Source organism: Nyctereutes procyonoides, unplaced genomic scaffold (genome assembly GCF_905146905.1).
Source record: "Nyctereutes procyonoides isolate TBG_1078 unplaced genomic scaffold, NYPRO_anot_genome, whole genome shotgun sequence".
NCBI classification, from domain to species: Eukaryota; Metazoa; Chordata; class Mammalia; order Carnivora; family Canidae; genus Nyctereutes; species Nyctereutes procyonoides.
The window spans coordinates 20512009-20527972 of record NW_026575141.1 but is presented as its reverse complement, the minus strand read 5'-3'; the positions used below and the strand labels follow the sequence as shown (position 1 = coordinate 20527972).

Here is a 15964-nt window from a genome sequence, read left to right as displayed (position 1 = left end):
TACAGCTGCAATGTCACATAGATTCTGATCAATAATTTCATCACACAGACTCTATTTTAAATTACCATGACTTACAAAGTTTATAAGCTATAAAATGCAATTTTTTTCTTAGCACAAATCAATATACAAACAGTAAATAGCATACGCCTAGATGACACAGTTTTGTATTTCTAGGACTGAGTGAAAATTAATCCATTGTATGTACTACTAAATAAGAATGTGGTAAAATTCGAAGAATTTCTGGATATTACATTTATTCAGAAATATATATAGACTAGTATAACTTAAGCCAAAAAAAGCATATCTGTTTTTAAATGGGTATTAAGCACAAAGTAGTTTTAAAATGCTGAAGCCTAAATCAAAAGATACAGAAAAACACAAATCACAGGCAAATTTAAGAGAGATGCTTAATAGTTCTCCACTAGTACTGAAAAACCATGTTTCTTATGAAGAATTTTAAATGAGTCATACTTTCCTTACTAAATCACTGTTTTACTTAACATATGGTGAAGAGTTAACTGTTTGGTAGTTTGAAACTTTATATTCACTTAAAAGTGAACATCAATACATACTAAGGCTAGTGAAAAATAAGTATAGCTTACTATACACAACACTTAGAACACAGAACATCATGTGTATAAGGTTCACTTGACATTTACCTGCTAAGGGTATGGAAAGCTGTCTAAATCTCTCTCAAGAAGTCTGGTCCCCACTACCTAAACCAACACCGGAATGAAACAAATCGAAATATGCACAACTTTTTCCTGGCACCCAGGCCGAGCTGTCTACATTCTGTGCCTAACTTTTAGTAAATGAACATATTTCTGTCCCAATTACATTGGCCTAATTATTCACCTTAATGCGTTAAAAGTTCTACCTTTTATAACTCTTTAATTCATAGCGAAGTCAATTCACGGTTAGCCTAAGAGTCTCCAATCTGAAAAGCGTTAAAAAGATCTGTTTACAAGACCTACATAACGAATCTAGAGAACTAGATTATAAACCCAATCAACTCTTCCAAAGCACGTGGTGCTTTCTTTCTTATTATTTTTTTTTATCTTAAAAAACAAGAGAGTAAGAGCTAGGGAAGAATCAATCCCCGTTCCCAAATTACGTTCCTCTTTTAAGAGCATACAATTTCTCCAAATTCAAAACTGTGCGGCCAGCCTGCCAGCACCTACTACTCGTGTCACACTAGCGCGGACCGGGGGTGGGGGTGGGGTTGAAAACTCTTCCTCCTTCTCCAATGCAGCAAGGAGTCCAACGCACCTGGCTTTGCTCGTTCCGCCAGAGGCAGTGAAATTTAAAAAAAATAAATAAATCAGCCACGGACAAACCTGACGATCCAAGAAAGCCCCGAGGAAGTCCCCCGGCACCTGTGGAAGACGCCCTCTCTTCCGGCACTCGGGCTGCCCCGCAGCCCCAAGGTGCCCACACCTGAGCGCGGAGGCCGACCTGAGCCCCGGGTCTCGCCTGACGCACGCGTCAGAGGGGGGCGGGCAGGAGGGCCCCGCGGGCAGGACCCGCGGGCAGGACCCGCGAGCGGTCCGGCCGCCACCCGGGCGCAGCCCGGCGCCTCACTGCTGCCGCCCGACGGCAGGCAGCGCGCGAAGAGGAGCTGAGGGGCGCCAGCCGGCCGAAAGGAAGAAGCCACCGCGAAGAGGAGGCTCCTCGTCCGCAAAATAGCGGCCCGGGGAGCAGGCGGCCCCCGCGGCAGTTCGCAGAGGCGCCGGGAGCAGGAAGTACCCCACGCCTCCCTCAGGAGCCCACACGTCCCCAGCCCCGGCGGCGACCCCCCGAGACACCTGTTTGGCGGCGCCCGGGTCTGCCTCCACCCGCTGCGCGCCCCCAGCACACGCTCGGGGCGGGGAGCGCGAGGGGGAGCCGAGACCTCGGACCCGCAGCTGAGGGCGCCTCCGCCGGCCGTACCTGACATCAGCCGCGGCTCCCTCACGCCCCTCCGGGGGGGCGGAGAGGGGGACGACTCGAGACCCGCAGCCTTAGCTCCTCCCGGCACCCGCAGAAGTGGCTCGTGGCCGCTAGCGGGGGCCGCCCGCTGCCGCCCAGATTATTCCCTGGCGGCGGCGGCGGCGGCGGCGGCGGCGGCGGCGGCGGCGGCCGAGGCGGGCCCAGCTCGCCCTCCGTCCCGCCCGCTCGCTCCGCCCCTCCCCGCAGCGCGTCCAGGCCGAGGCCCGCCGACGGCGCAGCCGCCACCCTGGGGTCTCCGAGAGCTGACGTCGCCGCCGCCGCACCAGCCCCGGGGAAGGGCGGGGCGAGAGGAGGCCGGGTGGGGGCGGGGCCGCGGCGACGTGCGGGCGCGGGGATTGGCCGCCGAGCTCACGCCCCGCCCCTCTGCGAAGGGGTCTGGGAAGTCGGGTCTTCCACCGGCGGTAGTCGCAGCCGGCTCGCGGCTCTGCGCTGCCGGCCTCGTCCTTCCTGCTTTTGCGGTGGGGGCTTTGCGCTGGCTTCCGGACCCTGAGAGACAGTGACTGAGGCTGGAGGTTCCGGAGGGACCTCTGGGTGAGGAGCAGGCCCGCCTACTCCATTTTCTCCTGTCCCGCACTCCCCCCACCCCCCAGGTACTCTCTCTGGCCTTACTGAAAGGAAATGCAGGAAGGTGAGGTCTGCAAACGGGAGCCGGGTGACCAGATGCCTGAACCTGAAAGGGGTGAAAACATGGTGGTACCACAAAACCTGTGTGCACGTGGTTGGGTTCTCTCATTCCTTCGGAGCCGTCAGGCAAGTCTAGAGCGGCCTGGGGGCTTTCTAAAACTCGTCTTCCTTTTACCTGGCGAAAGGACTTTGAATCAGAAAGTGGTTTTTGGATTATAGAAAGGAGCCCGTGAGCCATTGAGGCAACCCCACAACAGTCAGGAAGTGGGAATAAGGTCTTGGCTTTCACCATCATCGACAAGGCCTTAGCTTGAGGATGCTTCTTTTATTTTTATTTATTTTTAAAATATTTTATTTATTCATGAGAGACACATGGCAGAGGGAGAAGCAGGCTCCATGCAGGGAGCCCGATGTGGGACTTGATCCCAGGACTCCAGAACCATGCCCTGGGCTGAAAGCAGGAGCTTAACCGCTAAGCCACCCAGAGATCCCTCATCCTGCTTCTTTTAAAAGCCCTTCTTAGTCCGTTTTTTTTTTTTTTTTTTTTAATGCCTTTCAGCATAATCTTTAGGAGCTTGGGCTCTGGGCTGGAATCTCGGTCTCTCCACCTATTTGCTGTGCAACGTTGGCAAGTTACTTAACACGCCTCGGAGAGAGAATGAACAATGAATATAAGTTATTGTTGTTCTTTTTCCCTTAATTTGTTTAGATTCAGCTCTAGTGTAGTTTGCCATGATATGCCACTAACAGATCCAAGAGAATCTACCAAAAGAATTTAAGTGCATCTAGTGATCCTTAAACCTTTTATCCTGGGTGGGTTCAGTTGATTTAGCATCTGCCTTGGCTCAGGTCCTGATCCCGGGGTCCTGAGGATCCAGCCTGGAATGGAGCTCCGTGCTGGGGGGGGGGGGGGCTGCTTCTCTTTCCGGCCCTCCCCCCCCACTCGTGCTTTCTCTCTGTCTCTCAAATAAATAAAAGTCTTAAAAAAAATTTTTTTATAAACCTTTTATTTTTCAGATGAGGAAACTGAGGTCAGAAAGATAAACTGATAGGCCCAAGCTAGAAGTGCAAGTATCCTGATGTTCAGGTTAGTGCTCTTTTCCTGGCCCATGCCTCTAGACTTCTCTCCTTGTATCCTTACCTGTATCCTCTTCCCTTTCCTCCAACTTGTGTATAGTGAATTGCCCAGCCTCATCCCCTTCTCTTCCACAACCCACTGTAAAACAGGAAAAGGAAACCCTGCCAGAGATCACAATGTTCCAAATAGAAACCGAAACAAATATAAACTCAAGATTCTTTACCTCATTTTAATCTTACAGAAATTTTTAATGAGTAAGGAACAACTTTGCTTTTTCCATTGAGCAAAGATAAGAAATCCTTCCAAAGATAAGCTGAGACAGCATGACTCAGAAAATTACTGGCAGGAAACAATATTGATAGGAACAAAACCAGATCAAGTAAGCCCCTCCCACCCTTTGGGTATTTGAAAATAGCTGTTTTTTTTTCATGAAAAGAATACATAGTTATTCAAACAAATGCAAAAAAAATTATCCAAATCCCATAATCCACAGATAACGATTTATAAAAGTGTATGTTGCATTCTTTCAGATATAAAAAATAACACATAAAGACATGTAAATACAATATTTCATAAAGTGGATTTTAGTATGTATATATTTCGTTTCTCATTGAACAGTATATCATAATATCTTTTTTTAAAGATACATGGATGTACTATCATTTATATAACCAGTATTCTATTGCTATTTGGTTTTTTTCCCCCGAATTTTAATATAATAAACAACTCTGATGAACTTTATGCACATACTTTTGCACAACTCTATGATTATCTACTTGGATAGTCTCCTAGAAGTGACCTTAATGTCAGCCAATTCTTCAATGTTATCAACTAGAAAAAAGAAAGTTGTGATTACTTTGAAAAATACACTTTATATATGGGACTCAAAATGACTAGATTCTCCCGTTTGAAACACAGATAAATCTTGGACAGTATATTTGTCTGGTGTGGTGTTTCAGTAATGTGTGTCAAAACTTGTTGAAGCAGAATATTGTGTGTTGAGGCTTTTTGGAAGCAGGGTGGTAGACACTGCTAGCTGTTTAAACCAAAATCCTTTCTTCCTTACTAGCAGGACTCTGATTTTTTTTCAGGGTGACAGTGTAGTCTAGTTAAAAATATTTACTTCTCCAGATTTCTGTAAGCCATGGCTGGCTGTGTGACTGACTGATCAATAAAATGAAAATGGGTATTTTTAGGAGAGGCTCAAAGCTTTATGGAAGAAATGTCCTTTTAGCCGTTAGACCTGTACCCATTTTTTTTTCTCACCTGGAACAGTGCATGATGCCAGAAGTGGAGCAGCCATATTTCAACCATAATAACCAAAGACCCACAAATGTTAATAGCGTAGGAAGCCAGAGGTGCCAGGGTTTGTGATTGCTCTGGAAGGCCAGCTAATTGGCTCCGGACCATCCATTTCTGGATTTATTGTTATGTAAGGGAGAATAAATCCCTCCTATTTAAGGTTTTGTTACTTGGGTTTTCTGTCATAAGCAATGAATGCAACTCCTAATAACACAGCAAGATAGGAGAAGCCAGCATTTACTTAGTGTTGTATGTAGAATTTTTTAATAGAATAAAATGAAAATGGGGACACAAAATGGAAACAACCACCAAAAACCACTCTCTAATGCACTTGGTTTCCCTTTAATTACCCAAATGTAAAAAAAAAAAAAAAAAAATTTATCCAAATGTTACAATGAGATTAACAAATCATTTTGTAATAATTAGATTAAATTCTGTATATAAAATGACAGTCACTGATATAGTGGTTTTAAAATATGTCCACAAGTTCTTTGATGTTTCTTCCCTCAAACAGTGGGACTTAATCCCTCTTACCTTGAGTCTGGACTGTGTTTAGTGACTTTTTCTTATGAATAAGATGTAGAAATGATGCAGTGTAACTTCTTAGAGGAGATTATAAAACATATGCCAGTTTTCTTCTTCTTTCTCTGGGACTGCTTGCTAGTCCCAGTCATCTGGGAAAGATGGTTGTCAAGTCATAAAGACTCTCAGGCAACTTTATAGAGATGCCCACATTATAAGTAGTTAAGACTTCCCACCAACAGCCAGTGAGGAACCAACAACTCTTAACAGCCATGTGAGTGAACTTGGGAACAGATGCTTCAGCCCTAGTCAAGTCTCCAGATGACTGCATCCCTCATCAACATCTATACTGACCTTCAGAGAGATCCTGAGCCAGGAACACTCCATTAATCTGCTCCCAGGGATCCCTGGGTTTAGCGCCTGCCTTTGGCCCGGGACATGATCCTGGAGTCCCGGGATCAAGTCCTGCATCGGGTTCCCTGCATGGAGTCTGCTTTTCCCTCCGCCTGTGTCTCTGCCTCTCTTTCTCGCTCTGTGTGTCTCTCATGAATAAATAAATAAAATCTTTAAAAAAAAATCCCCCAAATTCCTGGCCCATAGAAACTGTAAGATAATACAGGTTTGTCTCTTTAAGCCATTAAATTTTGGGATAATTTGTTATGCAGCAAAGAAAACTAATACAGGTGGGTATAATAGAGCCTAGAACGATGGCTGGCATTTAATGTAGGTGTTTAATGATTTCTTGTTTGAATGAACAAACCAGTGAAGTGAAATATGTTTTTTTCACTTTGAAGAATAGCATACATTGCTAGTATTGTCTTTGCTCCCTGACACCTGTATTCTATAAGGGTTTTCTGATGTGACCATAGAGAAATCATTGTGAATCTTACTATAAATGTCGACAATTCTGGAGGAAACATATAGTGAATAGAGCGGTGGAACCCTTGAGATCTGGATAATGCTCCCAATTTTTTCACTGACTAGCTGAATGGCCCATGGCAAGTCATCCAAATTTTCTAAATCTCAATTTCTCTATCTGTAAATTGGGGGAAATAATCCCAGCCGACCTCAAAAGGTGGTTAATCAGATTATAGGTGAAAGTGTAATTGAAAAGCATTGACATTCTTTTAATTTCATTAGGCTCATGAGATCTATTTTATTTTTAAGCAATTAAGTATTAAATATTTAAGGTGTATACACCATGAAGAGCTTTCTTTCAAGAGGTGATAACTTATTACCGATTTTACTGTGTACCTTTGTAAAATACTAGCATCATTCATAGCAAGCAGTTAAGATTTAAGAGTATGGTAGGATGGTAGGTTATTATATGTCAGATCTCATTTTATTAGCCTGTTGAAAATTTATTGCACTTTAAAAGGAATACATAATTATGACTGCTTCCTTTTCCTTTTCATGAATTAATTTGTAATTGCAGTTGGGTGTGTGCCCCTCTTTGTGGCAACAGTGGTAGTTAAGCATACTTTGTAATAAACATACATTTAACCAATAATTTGGTCTGAGTCTAAGAGTTTATCCTAGAGCTAAATTGCAGCCAACAGGAAGAAAATAAATTATAGAATATATGTCTTTCTCTTTCAGAGAGGAAAACTTGGGCACATAGGGAAGTCTTTATTTAATGGAACGCCAGAGATGCAATTATTGACAATGCACAGTTTGGTGGTGTGGATGAGCTCAGAGATAAATATATGAGGATGAGTAAGATAGAGCTTTAGTGTAAGATTCAAGCCCTGATTATGTAATGGATGAATTATCCAAACTCCCTGGTTTTATTGTATTGTTCTTTCTTTCTGATATTCAGTATGACCCCACATCAGCTGAAACTACTTGCTTAACTATCATCAGGTTATTTGTAGTTGATGATTCCTGCTACCTACCATCTTTATTAACTTGAATAGGAAGAAGAAAAATTCTAGGAAAAAAAGGACAGATCTTACTTTTCTGGTGATGGTAGGGCTTCTAATTTCATATTGAAGATAACCTGCCAAGATAAAGTATTTTCATCCTACAGAAACTAAAAGAGCATTTGCAAACAATTTTTATTCCTTGTAGCTACATCATCACAAAATCTACCAAGATTTTGAGACAGTTGGAAACACTAATGTTATTTTCTAAGTTGGTTGACATGTAACAGGGATAAAGGTGGAGAACAGAGGAGAGGGGAGATAAAAAAAAAATTAGGAAATACTTTTAACCTCAAGAGAAGAGGACTCAGCATGACTCGCCACATATTAGCTTGGAAGCAGAGACTACCACGGTTGCACTGAGGAACTTGTGTCATCTAGAGAAAGATTCTCAATTTATGAGATTGGGCTCTCTGGGATTACTTACCCTGAGTTTCTCTAGTTCCCTGGAATACAAATCAGAATATTCCTTAATTGTTTTCCCTTGTGGTTCAAAAAAAGCAGAAAATGTTTGCTGTAAATGGAATAGGTGAAGCTAGCTTTAGTTTAAAATCCCTAAGCAGTAAATTATAAGAGTGTATGCTACTTGTTTTATTGTAAAGAACTGACTTACAAATCTTAGCTGCATATTGTGGCACCTTTCTTTCTCCTCATTTCTTTTAAATTGTATTTAAGTGTATGCAAATCTAAAAATGAATTGTGGTAGATACTTTGGGTTGGGTTTTATGGCCATCATCCATTGAGAAGCACCCTCTTCTTCATCCCCTTTTCTATAATTTTCATCTACAGATTGAGTCTCCAGAGTACTGTTTATGTGATAACACTTCCCCCTTCCCCCTTCCTGGTCATAGACTTTGATCCTCAGAGGAATTTGAATCAATCAGTCTCTTCTGGGAATTTGGAACTGGGAGAGAAATCCTAGTTTCTATCTGTTGAACACTGAAACTATATTCTAGACATGGACTTGTGACCCAGATGTGTAAACCCAAGATAAGGGAATCTACTCTGTAAAGAGAAAGACAGAAATGAAGCAAACTCTTTGAGAATAGTGGCCCCAAGCTGTGGTATTCCCAGAGAGAGACAGAAACAGAAAGGGGAGAGTCATTTTCTAGCTTTGCACAGATTTCCTGTGGCTCCCATACTGAGAGTGGCCTGCCTGCTTTTGAGTTCCATGGATCCCTATACTATATTCTCCTATTAAATTATACTTTGCTGTTGTTAGTTTAAGTGGTTAATTTTTTCCATTCTTTAAAATACATTTCTAATAAATCTCATTGTATTTAAGAGAAATCTAAATAGTTCTTTTCATTTATAAGAAGTAAAAAGGGGATCCCTGGGTGGCTCAGTGGTTTGGCACCTGCCTTTGGCCCAGGGCACAATCCTGGGGTCCTGGGATTGAGTCCCACGTCGGGCTCCCGGTGTGGAGCCTGTTTCTCCCTCTGCCTGTGTCTCTGCCTCTCTCACTCTGTCTCTCTGTCTCTCTCTCTCTCTCTGTCTATCATTAATAAAAAAATAAAATAAAAAACCTTTAAAATCACTTAAAAAAGTGAAAAGTATTGTGAAATCTTTGGTCTGAAGAATAACATAAAGCTTATGAAAAACATGCAAAAATTACAGTCTTTTGAATAAGAAGAGCATGATGGCAGAGTAGGTAGTTCACTCTACCCTTTTCTCTGCATGGGGACAGTCTTTTTTTTTTTTTTTAAAGTGTTTTCTAATTTATTTTTTTATTTTTTTATTTTTTAAAGTGTTTTCTAATTTACTTTTTTATTTACGATAGTCATAGAGAGAGAGAGAGAGAGGCAGAGACACAGGCAGAGGGAGAAGCAGGCCCCATGCACCGGGAGCCCGACGTGGGATTCGATCCCGGGCCTCCAGGATCGCGCTCTGGGCCAAAGGCAGGCGCCAAACCGCTGCGCCACCCAGGGATCCCATGGGGACAGTCTTGTAAGGTCAGTAGTCTTAAAAGGGCAACAGTCATAAGGCCAATGGAGTCATAAAGAGGCAGAGTCTTAGAGTGTAGCAACCAAAAAATGGCAGCTGCCCTTGTTCTCAGTGTGCCACTGTTTCCCTGGTTCTGAATGGAGCAAACAGACCTTGTTTAGAGATTACTGTGAGGCCTGTTCTAATCTATCTGGGGGTGCTATGGACTGAATTATGCCTTCCAGAATTCATATATTCAGGCCTTAATCCCCAATGTGATTCTAGGGCTTATAAGGAGGTAATAAAAGTTAAATGAGGCCCTAAGGATAAGACCCTCATTTAGTAGAGCTAGGGCCCTTGTGAGAATAGACACTAGAGCTCATTCTTTCCATCATGTGAGGACACAGTGAGAAGGCAGTTGTCTGCAAACCAGAAATCACCTTCATCAGAAACTGAATTGGTTGGTGCCTTGATTTTTGGACTTTCTATCTTCTAGAAGTGTAAGAAATAAATTTCTGGTGTCTGAGTCATCTATACCATGATATTTTGATGTGGCATCCCAAGCAGACTAATATAAGGTAGCTCTGATACAAGGTATTCTGTCCTGTTTTATCTCAGAACTCCGATAAAAAGACTTGAAAATGCTGCAAGCTGAATTAACAATCAGAGATTGTTAATTAACAATCTGCCTTGTTAATTAATTAACAAGGCAGAGATTACAGTTGGAATACAATAGACTGCCTAAGACAAAAGCTGGGTAGAGTTTCTTTGGGAAATTTAGACATTCAAAAGTAACTATATAAATGGAATTTGGAAAGCCATGTGCATGCTCAGGGCAAGACATACTCAGAAAACACTCAAGAAAACCCTGTTTTCGGGGATCCCTGGTTGGCGCAGCGGTTTGGCGCCTGCCTTTGGCCCAGGGCGTGATCCTGGAGACCCGGGATCGAATCCCACATCGGGCTCCCGGTGCATGGAGGCTGCTTCTCCCTCTGCCTGTGTCTCTGCCTCTCTCTCTCTCTCTCTCTCTCTCTCTGTGACAATCATAAATAAATAAAAATTAAAAAAAAAAGAAAAAGAAAACCCTGTTTTCACCTTGGGCTCATCCCTTGGCACAGTGAAAACTGGCAAGTTGAAGGGGGGCCCAGGCTCAGAGCCAATTTGCAAAGACTGGGAAGTTTCTAGCATTCAAGGGTATTCTTATCACAACCCTTGCCGAGCACAAACTGAGGAACAGAGACTTCAGTGACCACATGTAACAAGGAATACAGTCTTTGCAATAATAGTTGGAAAGGACATTAAATCTATAGATTGTGAAAGAGGAAGAATCTGACTTGCAGTTACATTACAATAGTCAAATGTCAGTTCTACCCTCCCCCCCAAAAAAAATTACAAGGCATACAAAGAAACAAGAAAGAATGGCTTATTTAAAGGAATGAAACCATTTGTGAGGAAGCCCCGACATTGAAGCTATTAGACAAAGATTTGAAAACAACCTATGCTTAAATATGCTCAAAGAAACAAAAACAAAAACAAACAAAAAACCTGAACAAAGAACTAAAGGAAATGAGGCAAAAGATGTATAAACAAAATTAGCAATAAAGAAATAGAATTATTAAAAGGAACTAAAGAAAAATTCTGGGGCTAAAGAGTACAATAGCAACAATTTGGACAAACTATTGGCCCTAAGACAAAACAGCTTTTTTTGCAGAAGACTCTGGACTGGTCCTCCATCAGGAGATGATGTCAGTGAACTCAAATCATAAAATTTGTCATGGTTTGGTGTGGTGAAGCAGAAAGATCTTGTGCTTTAGATTAAGACCGATGTGTTCAAATTAGCCATAAATAAAAATAACAATGACTAGCATTACTAATTGAAGTGGAGAAAGCTCTAAGAAGGAAGAACTCAGAGTCTAGGACTTATATAACTTCTCGCTTAATATTATATTAGGCACTATATTAAACACTTAACCTCACTGATTTATTTTCATCTTCATGCCAACTCTCTGAGAAGGCATTATCAACTAATGAAGATACTAGTCTCAGAGATTAAACCCTTGTAAATAGTAAAAAGGATTCCACTCCAGTTTTTTTTAATGCTTTATTAAGGTATAATTGACATGCAATAATATATATGTAAGATGTATAATATGATGTTTTGACGATTATAAACATAACCACAATCAAGATATCGAACATAGCTATCATTACCCTTCCAAAATTTTCTCCTACTACTTCCCACCCCTCCTCATATCTAAGCAACCACTCACCTGATTTCTGTCACTATAGATTAGTTTGCATTTTCTAGAGTTCTATAAATGGAATCATACAATGTCTGTTCTTTTTTATCTGACTTTTTTTCACCCAGTATAATTACGTTGAAATCAAACCATGTTGTTTTGTTGATCAATAGTCCATTCCTTGTTATTGCTGATATAGTGTTCCAGTATAAGGAAATACTGCTACTTGTGTATCCATTCACTCATTGATAGACAATTAACCCAACCAATTGTTTCTGATTCTAAACCCATGCTACATTCTCTCCCCAGATCCCTCACTGTGTGATTCCCTCACTGTGTGATTTTGGGAAACCTAACTATTCTCTCGGAGCCTCGATTTTTCTCATTGTAAAATGGCAATAATATTTTTCCCAATGTCCTTTTATGTGTAAGATAAAATGGGAAAGCACCTAATACTGTGCATGGCATACAGTAGGTGCTCCTAAATACTCATTTTCTCCAGGAAAGAAATATCTCCAGGAAGGAAAAGAGAAAAAATATAGCAGTATATGCCTTTTTGGAGTCTTTTTTCCTGCGATTTCACCTCATTCTTGAAGATTGCTCACTTTGATTTCCCCTGCTTGCATCTTATCTGCACCTCATGGATACAGTGTTCCCCTTTTCTTTCTAATCCAAATATGGACAGACTTTTTTTCTTATTCTCATACCATGACTGAAATAGAGTGATGTTTTCACAAAAATAAAGGGATAAATTGAAAGGGTATAATTACATGAAGCCAAGCAATATAGAAATAGTTAAGGGTCTCAAAGCATACTTCTCTCCCAAATAATCCCAGCAAAGTAAGTTAAAGAGCTTTATTTTTTTTTAATTTTCAGTTTTTATTTTGACATAATTTCAGATTTTACAGGAAAGTTGCAGGAATAGGATAAAGCATCTTAATACTATCTTTTCCTTGATTATTGCTTTACGATTTTAACAACTCATTTAAATTATTCGACTATTCATTTGTCTCTGAAATTTAAGCTAGTAGTGGCTTTGGCAGAAAATATTCAATTAACTCAGTATGATAACAAATTTAACAATAATAACAATTCCAAATTTGCTTACTGAATATCTGATGAGTGCCAGACTATTTACTGGATGTTTAACTGGGACTATCCCCTACTCTAAACAATGCTGTAAGGTACTATAACCCACTTAACAGATGAATATTGAGACAGAGAGGGCTTTGTGATATTGCTCAAGGTCACACAGATAGAATTCTTATGGTGTTAAATGCAAATGAAACCAAACAGATTCCTAGACCTGCATTTTTAATGCTAATTTAAAAAACCCACTGTTAGCAAGCTACAGCCTTTGGGCTAAATCTAGCCTACAAAAGGGCTTTATTTAGTCCCATGGCTGCTTGTACAAGGATCACATCCTCTCACACTGATGGGCACAACCTGGTCTGAGGTTCTTCCTAACCTGCCTCCTGTTTTTCAGTTATCTGGCCATTTTCTCTCACTGACTTCTGTGATTCTTGTTGCCCTCACAGAAAAACATAAGCCCAACTCCTTGAGCTCTAACTAACTGAACACTTTTGTCTTCTACTGAGGGTCTTGGGGGTCTAAAGGAAATGAGTTGACAGGCAAGGTTATCTTCATCAGGCTGAGGCATTCTTGGGACATTTCATGATGACTCACCCAGACATCTTAAATAATAAAAATGATACTGTACAAATGATCAAAGGCACCAAACCTGAGGTAGAAGCTGTGATGTATGGTTCTGATCCCCTCTTCAGGACTGAAAGATTTATTCCCCTAGCTGTTGGGAGTGCTACCAGCAGACAGCCTTCTCAGGGAACTGCCTCAGGTGCAGGCACCTGACTTAACTCAAGGTCATGACTCCTTTCAGGGCACCCACACGCAATGACTAATCAACATAATGGTATAGAAACTCAGCCTCCCAACTTTGACCTGTAGTATTCTTTAGAGCCATTACAACATCAGAGTTCCCCATAGAAAGACTACACATAGCCCAGCTTCTTCCTCTTACAATGTTGCTTCCTCCTCTTCTCATTTATAGGAATCAACCTCAAAAGATTTTCCTGGTATATTTTTCAAATATTTCCATGGTGATACAATCTGATAGGGTAGTAGATATTAGACAAAATGTATTCCAATCCTTGCTCTGTCACTTACTAGCTGCTTTTTGAGCCTCATGGTTCTTACCTATAAACAAGAAGTAATGATGCCCATCTTTCAGAGTGATTGTGTTGGTTAAGTGAGATGAGAGGATATTTGTAAAGGGCCTACCATATTCAATATTCAATATTCAATAAATGGTAGCTATTTTTACAAACAAGTATAATAATGACATAAGTGGATTGGGTAAAGATTTTAAAAGGAAGTACCCTTTCAACATATGTTTCAATTTACTGCCACATTTTTAGTCCCTAGTAGCAAATATTAATCAACAAAGATATTCCCTATAAAGATCTCTCTACTGAAATGTGCATAAATGATCTTCATCCAATCAGTAATTATCTCTAAAGAAAAAAAAGAGTTGGAATAAGTGATTTCTAAGTCTTTTTTTCCCCCAGTGGTTAGAGCCTTGTGAGTCTGAATTAATATGACCCTCTAAAAATAGAAGCAACTATTTCTGAGATTTGAAGCTCTGTGTTGAGGATGGCCACATGTCAACAGAACTTTAGTTCTAAGTCTTCTTGACTAATATTCTCCTTGCAAATAATTCAGACTCTCAATCTGTTATACCATTGTGTGGTATGTTTCTGTATATCACCTTTATAGTTGAAGCCTGACAGATCTAAATGAAAGGTGAAGGTGGTATACAGAAACATTAGAGTCTTCCAGAGTTCAGGAGAATCAGAACTCCAGTTCTATGAGGAAAGTAGAATTTGTGCCCAATATAAAATGTGGAAAAATAATGGGGGCAAGAAAGATACACATGTAGGACAGAAAGGAGTTGAAAGAAGGAATAGGCATCAGGAAATTTAGCTAGTTTTGCTTCTCATGTGCCAATGGCCTTTTATTACTATCACTGACTTTTATCTTTAAGGGCAGACAGCCCCCAACCTAACAACATGGGTGAGTATAAAGCTCCCTAGAGTGTGAAAAAAAGAAATGAGGAGAGATGTTGTGCTCCAGTTTACCCAGCCAATGACTTAAAGGCCAATTCCCTTTTCTTCCGCTTGTATTTTAAATACGTTTTTGTGAAATGTAATAATCTTTTAACAGTATCTCTGTAGAAAAATGCATTCTTCAGATTGGATTACCTTAAAATGAATTTTTGGGATACAGCTCACATGGAGATAAGAGATGGAGATAAGAGACTTACTAGCATCAACTATCTAGATGTTGTAGGTTAGGAAAATTCAGGTAAAAAAGTGACTTGCAAAAGGCATTATGATCAAATTGAACTAAAATTAGGATTTCTTGCACCTTCATTCAGTCTGCGAAACTTCTTTTTCTACTAGATCTTTAGGAAGCCTTTGCTTTGAAGACATTGGTGGAGAGGGATGCAGTTGGGAAGGGAACAAACTAACCTTTCTGACAGAAAATCACTTTTTTTTTTCATTTCTCTCTCAATTGCTTTGCATTTCTATGTTCTTCCCATCTATCTCTTTCCTCCTCCCCCTTTCCTTCTTCTTCTGTTTTCATTTGTGTGTGTTTGGGAGATGGGGGAGGGTAAGGTGGCACGGGTTCTTTTTCTCTTCTTTTTCTTTGCTTCCTGCTCTTTCACTGCCCTCATTGTTTGGTCTGCCTCTTTTCAATGCCTTCCTTTTTATTTTTCATTTCTTGTTTTTATATCTTTTATATATGCCCCTCCTGGTAGAGAAAGGAATGCCATTATTATTTTCATTAAAAGAGAAGTTTAAGTTCTTAACTCTTTCTCACTCTGTGCTAAGCATTATAAAAAGGAAATTACATAGATAGTGTCTGACTCCTGAAGTATACCATGTATTATGAGTCCCAGCTGTGATTTTATAACACTCTCATGATTGTTGACTTTTTGTTTTTTGTTTTTTCTCAGTCCCATTAAAAATCTGATGGTAGCAATGAACTGCCTCCTTCCAAAAATGACTAAGTCATGGACACATTTAATTTGCATGCAGTTTCAGAAGATTCAAAAACTCCCTGAACCCCTTAGGAGCCTATGACCTCAGATCAAGAACCTTGCTGGTCATTCCAGTACATTTCACAAATATCATACAATTTGAGATCAGAGGAATCTTAAAACATCATAGAACATAATAAAGTTTAATTCATTTTGTTAAGAAAATCAATAGGCTATATAACAGCCATTTTGTGTGGTTGGAGAAGTAAAATGGAAGAAATTTTATCAAATTACAAGTAGAAAA

The 15964-nt window shown here is 40.5% G+C and overlaps 2 protein-coding genes across 6 annotated transcripts in view; one reads left to right on the top strand and one right to left on the bottom strand.

Moving 5' to 3' along the window:
• The window catches only part of C1GALT1 (core 1 synthase, glycoprotein-N-acetylgalactosamine 3-beta-galactosyltransferase 1), an 89617-nt gene extending 87476 nt beyond the window's left edge, over positions 1-2141 (bottom strand). For all 3 annotated transcript variants that reach the window (XM_055307313.1, XM_055307314.1, XM_055307312.1), the window contains exon 1: positions 1930-2141. In XM_055307313.1, the coding sequence (XP_055163288.1) occupies positions 1930-1936 (7 nt within the window). In that variant the 5' untranslated portion in view covers positions 1937-2141. The remainder of the gene's footprint in view (positions 1-1929) is intronic.
• Positions 2142-2401: 260 nt separating this feature from the next.
• Positions 2402-15964, top strand: part of ASNS (asparagine synthetase (glutamine-hydrolyzing)) — a 153882-nt gene continuing 140319 nt past the window's right edge. For all 3 annotated transcript variants that reach the window (XM_055307309.1, XM_055307307.1, XM_055307308.1), the window contains exons 1-2: positions 2402-2520; positions 3631-3700. The gene's annotated coding sequence lies outside the window, so the exon portion shown is untranslated. The remainder of the gene's footprint in view (positions 2521-3630; positions 3701-15964) is intronic.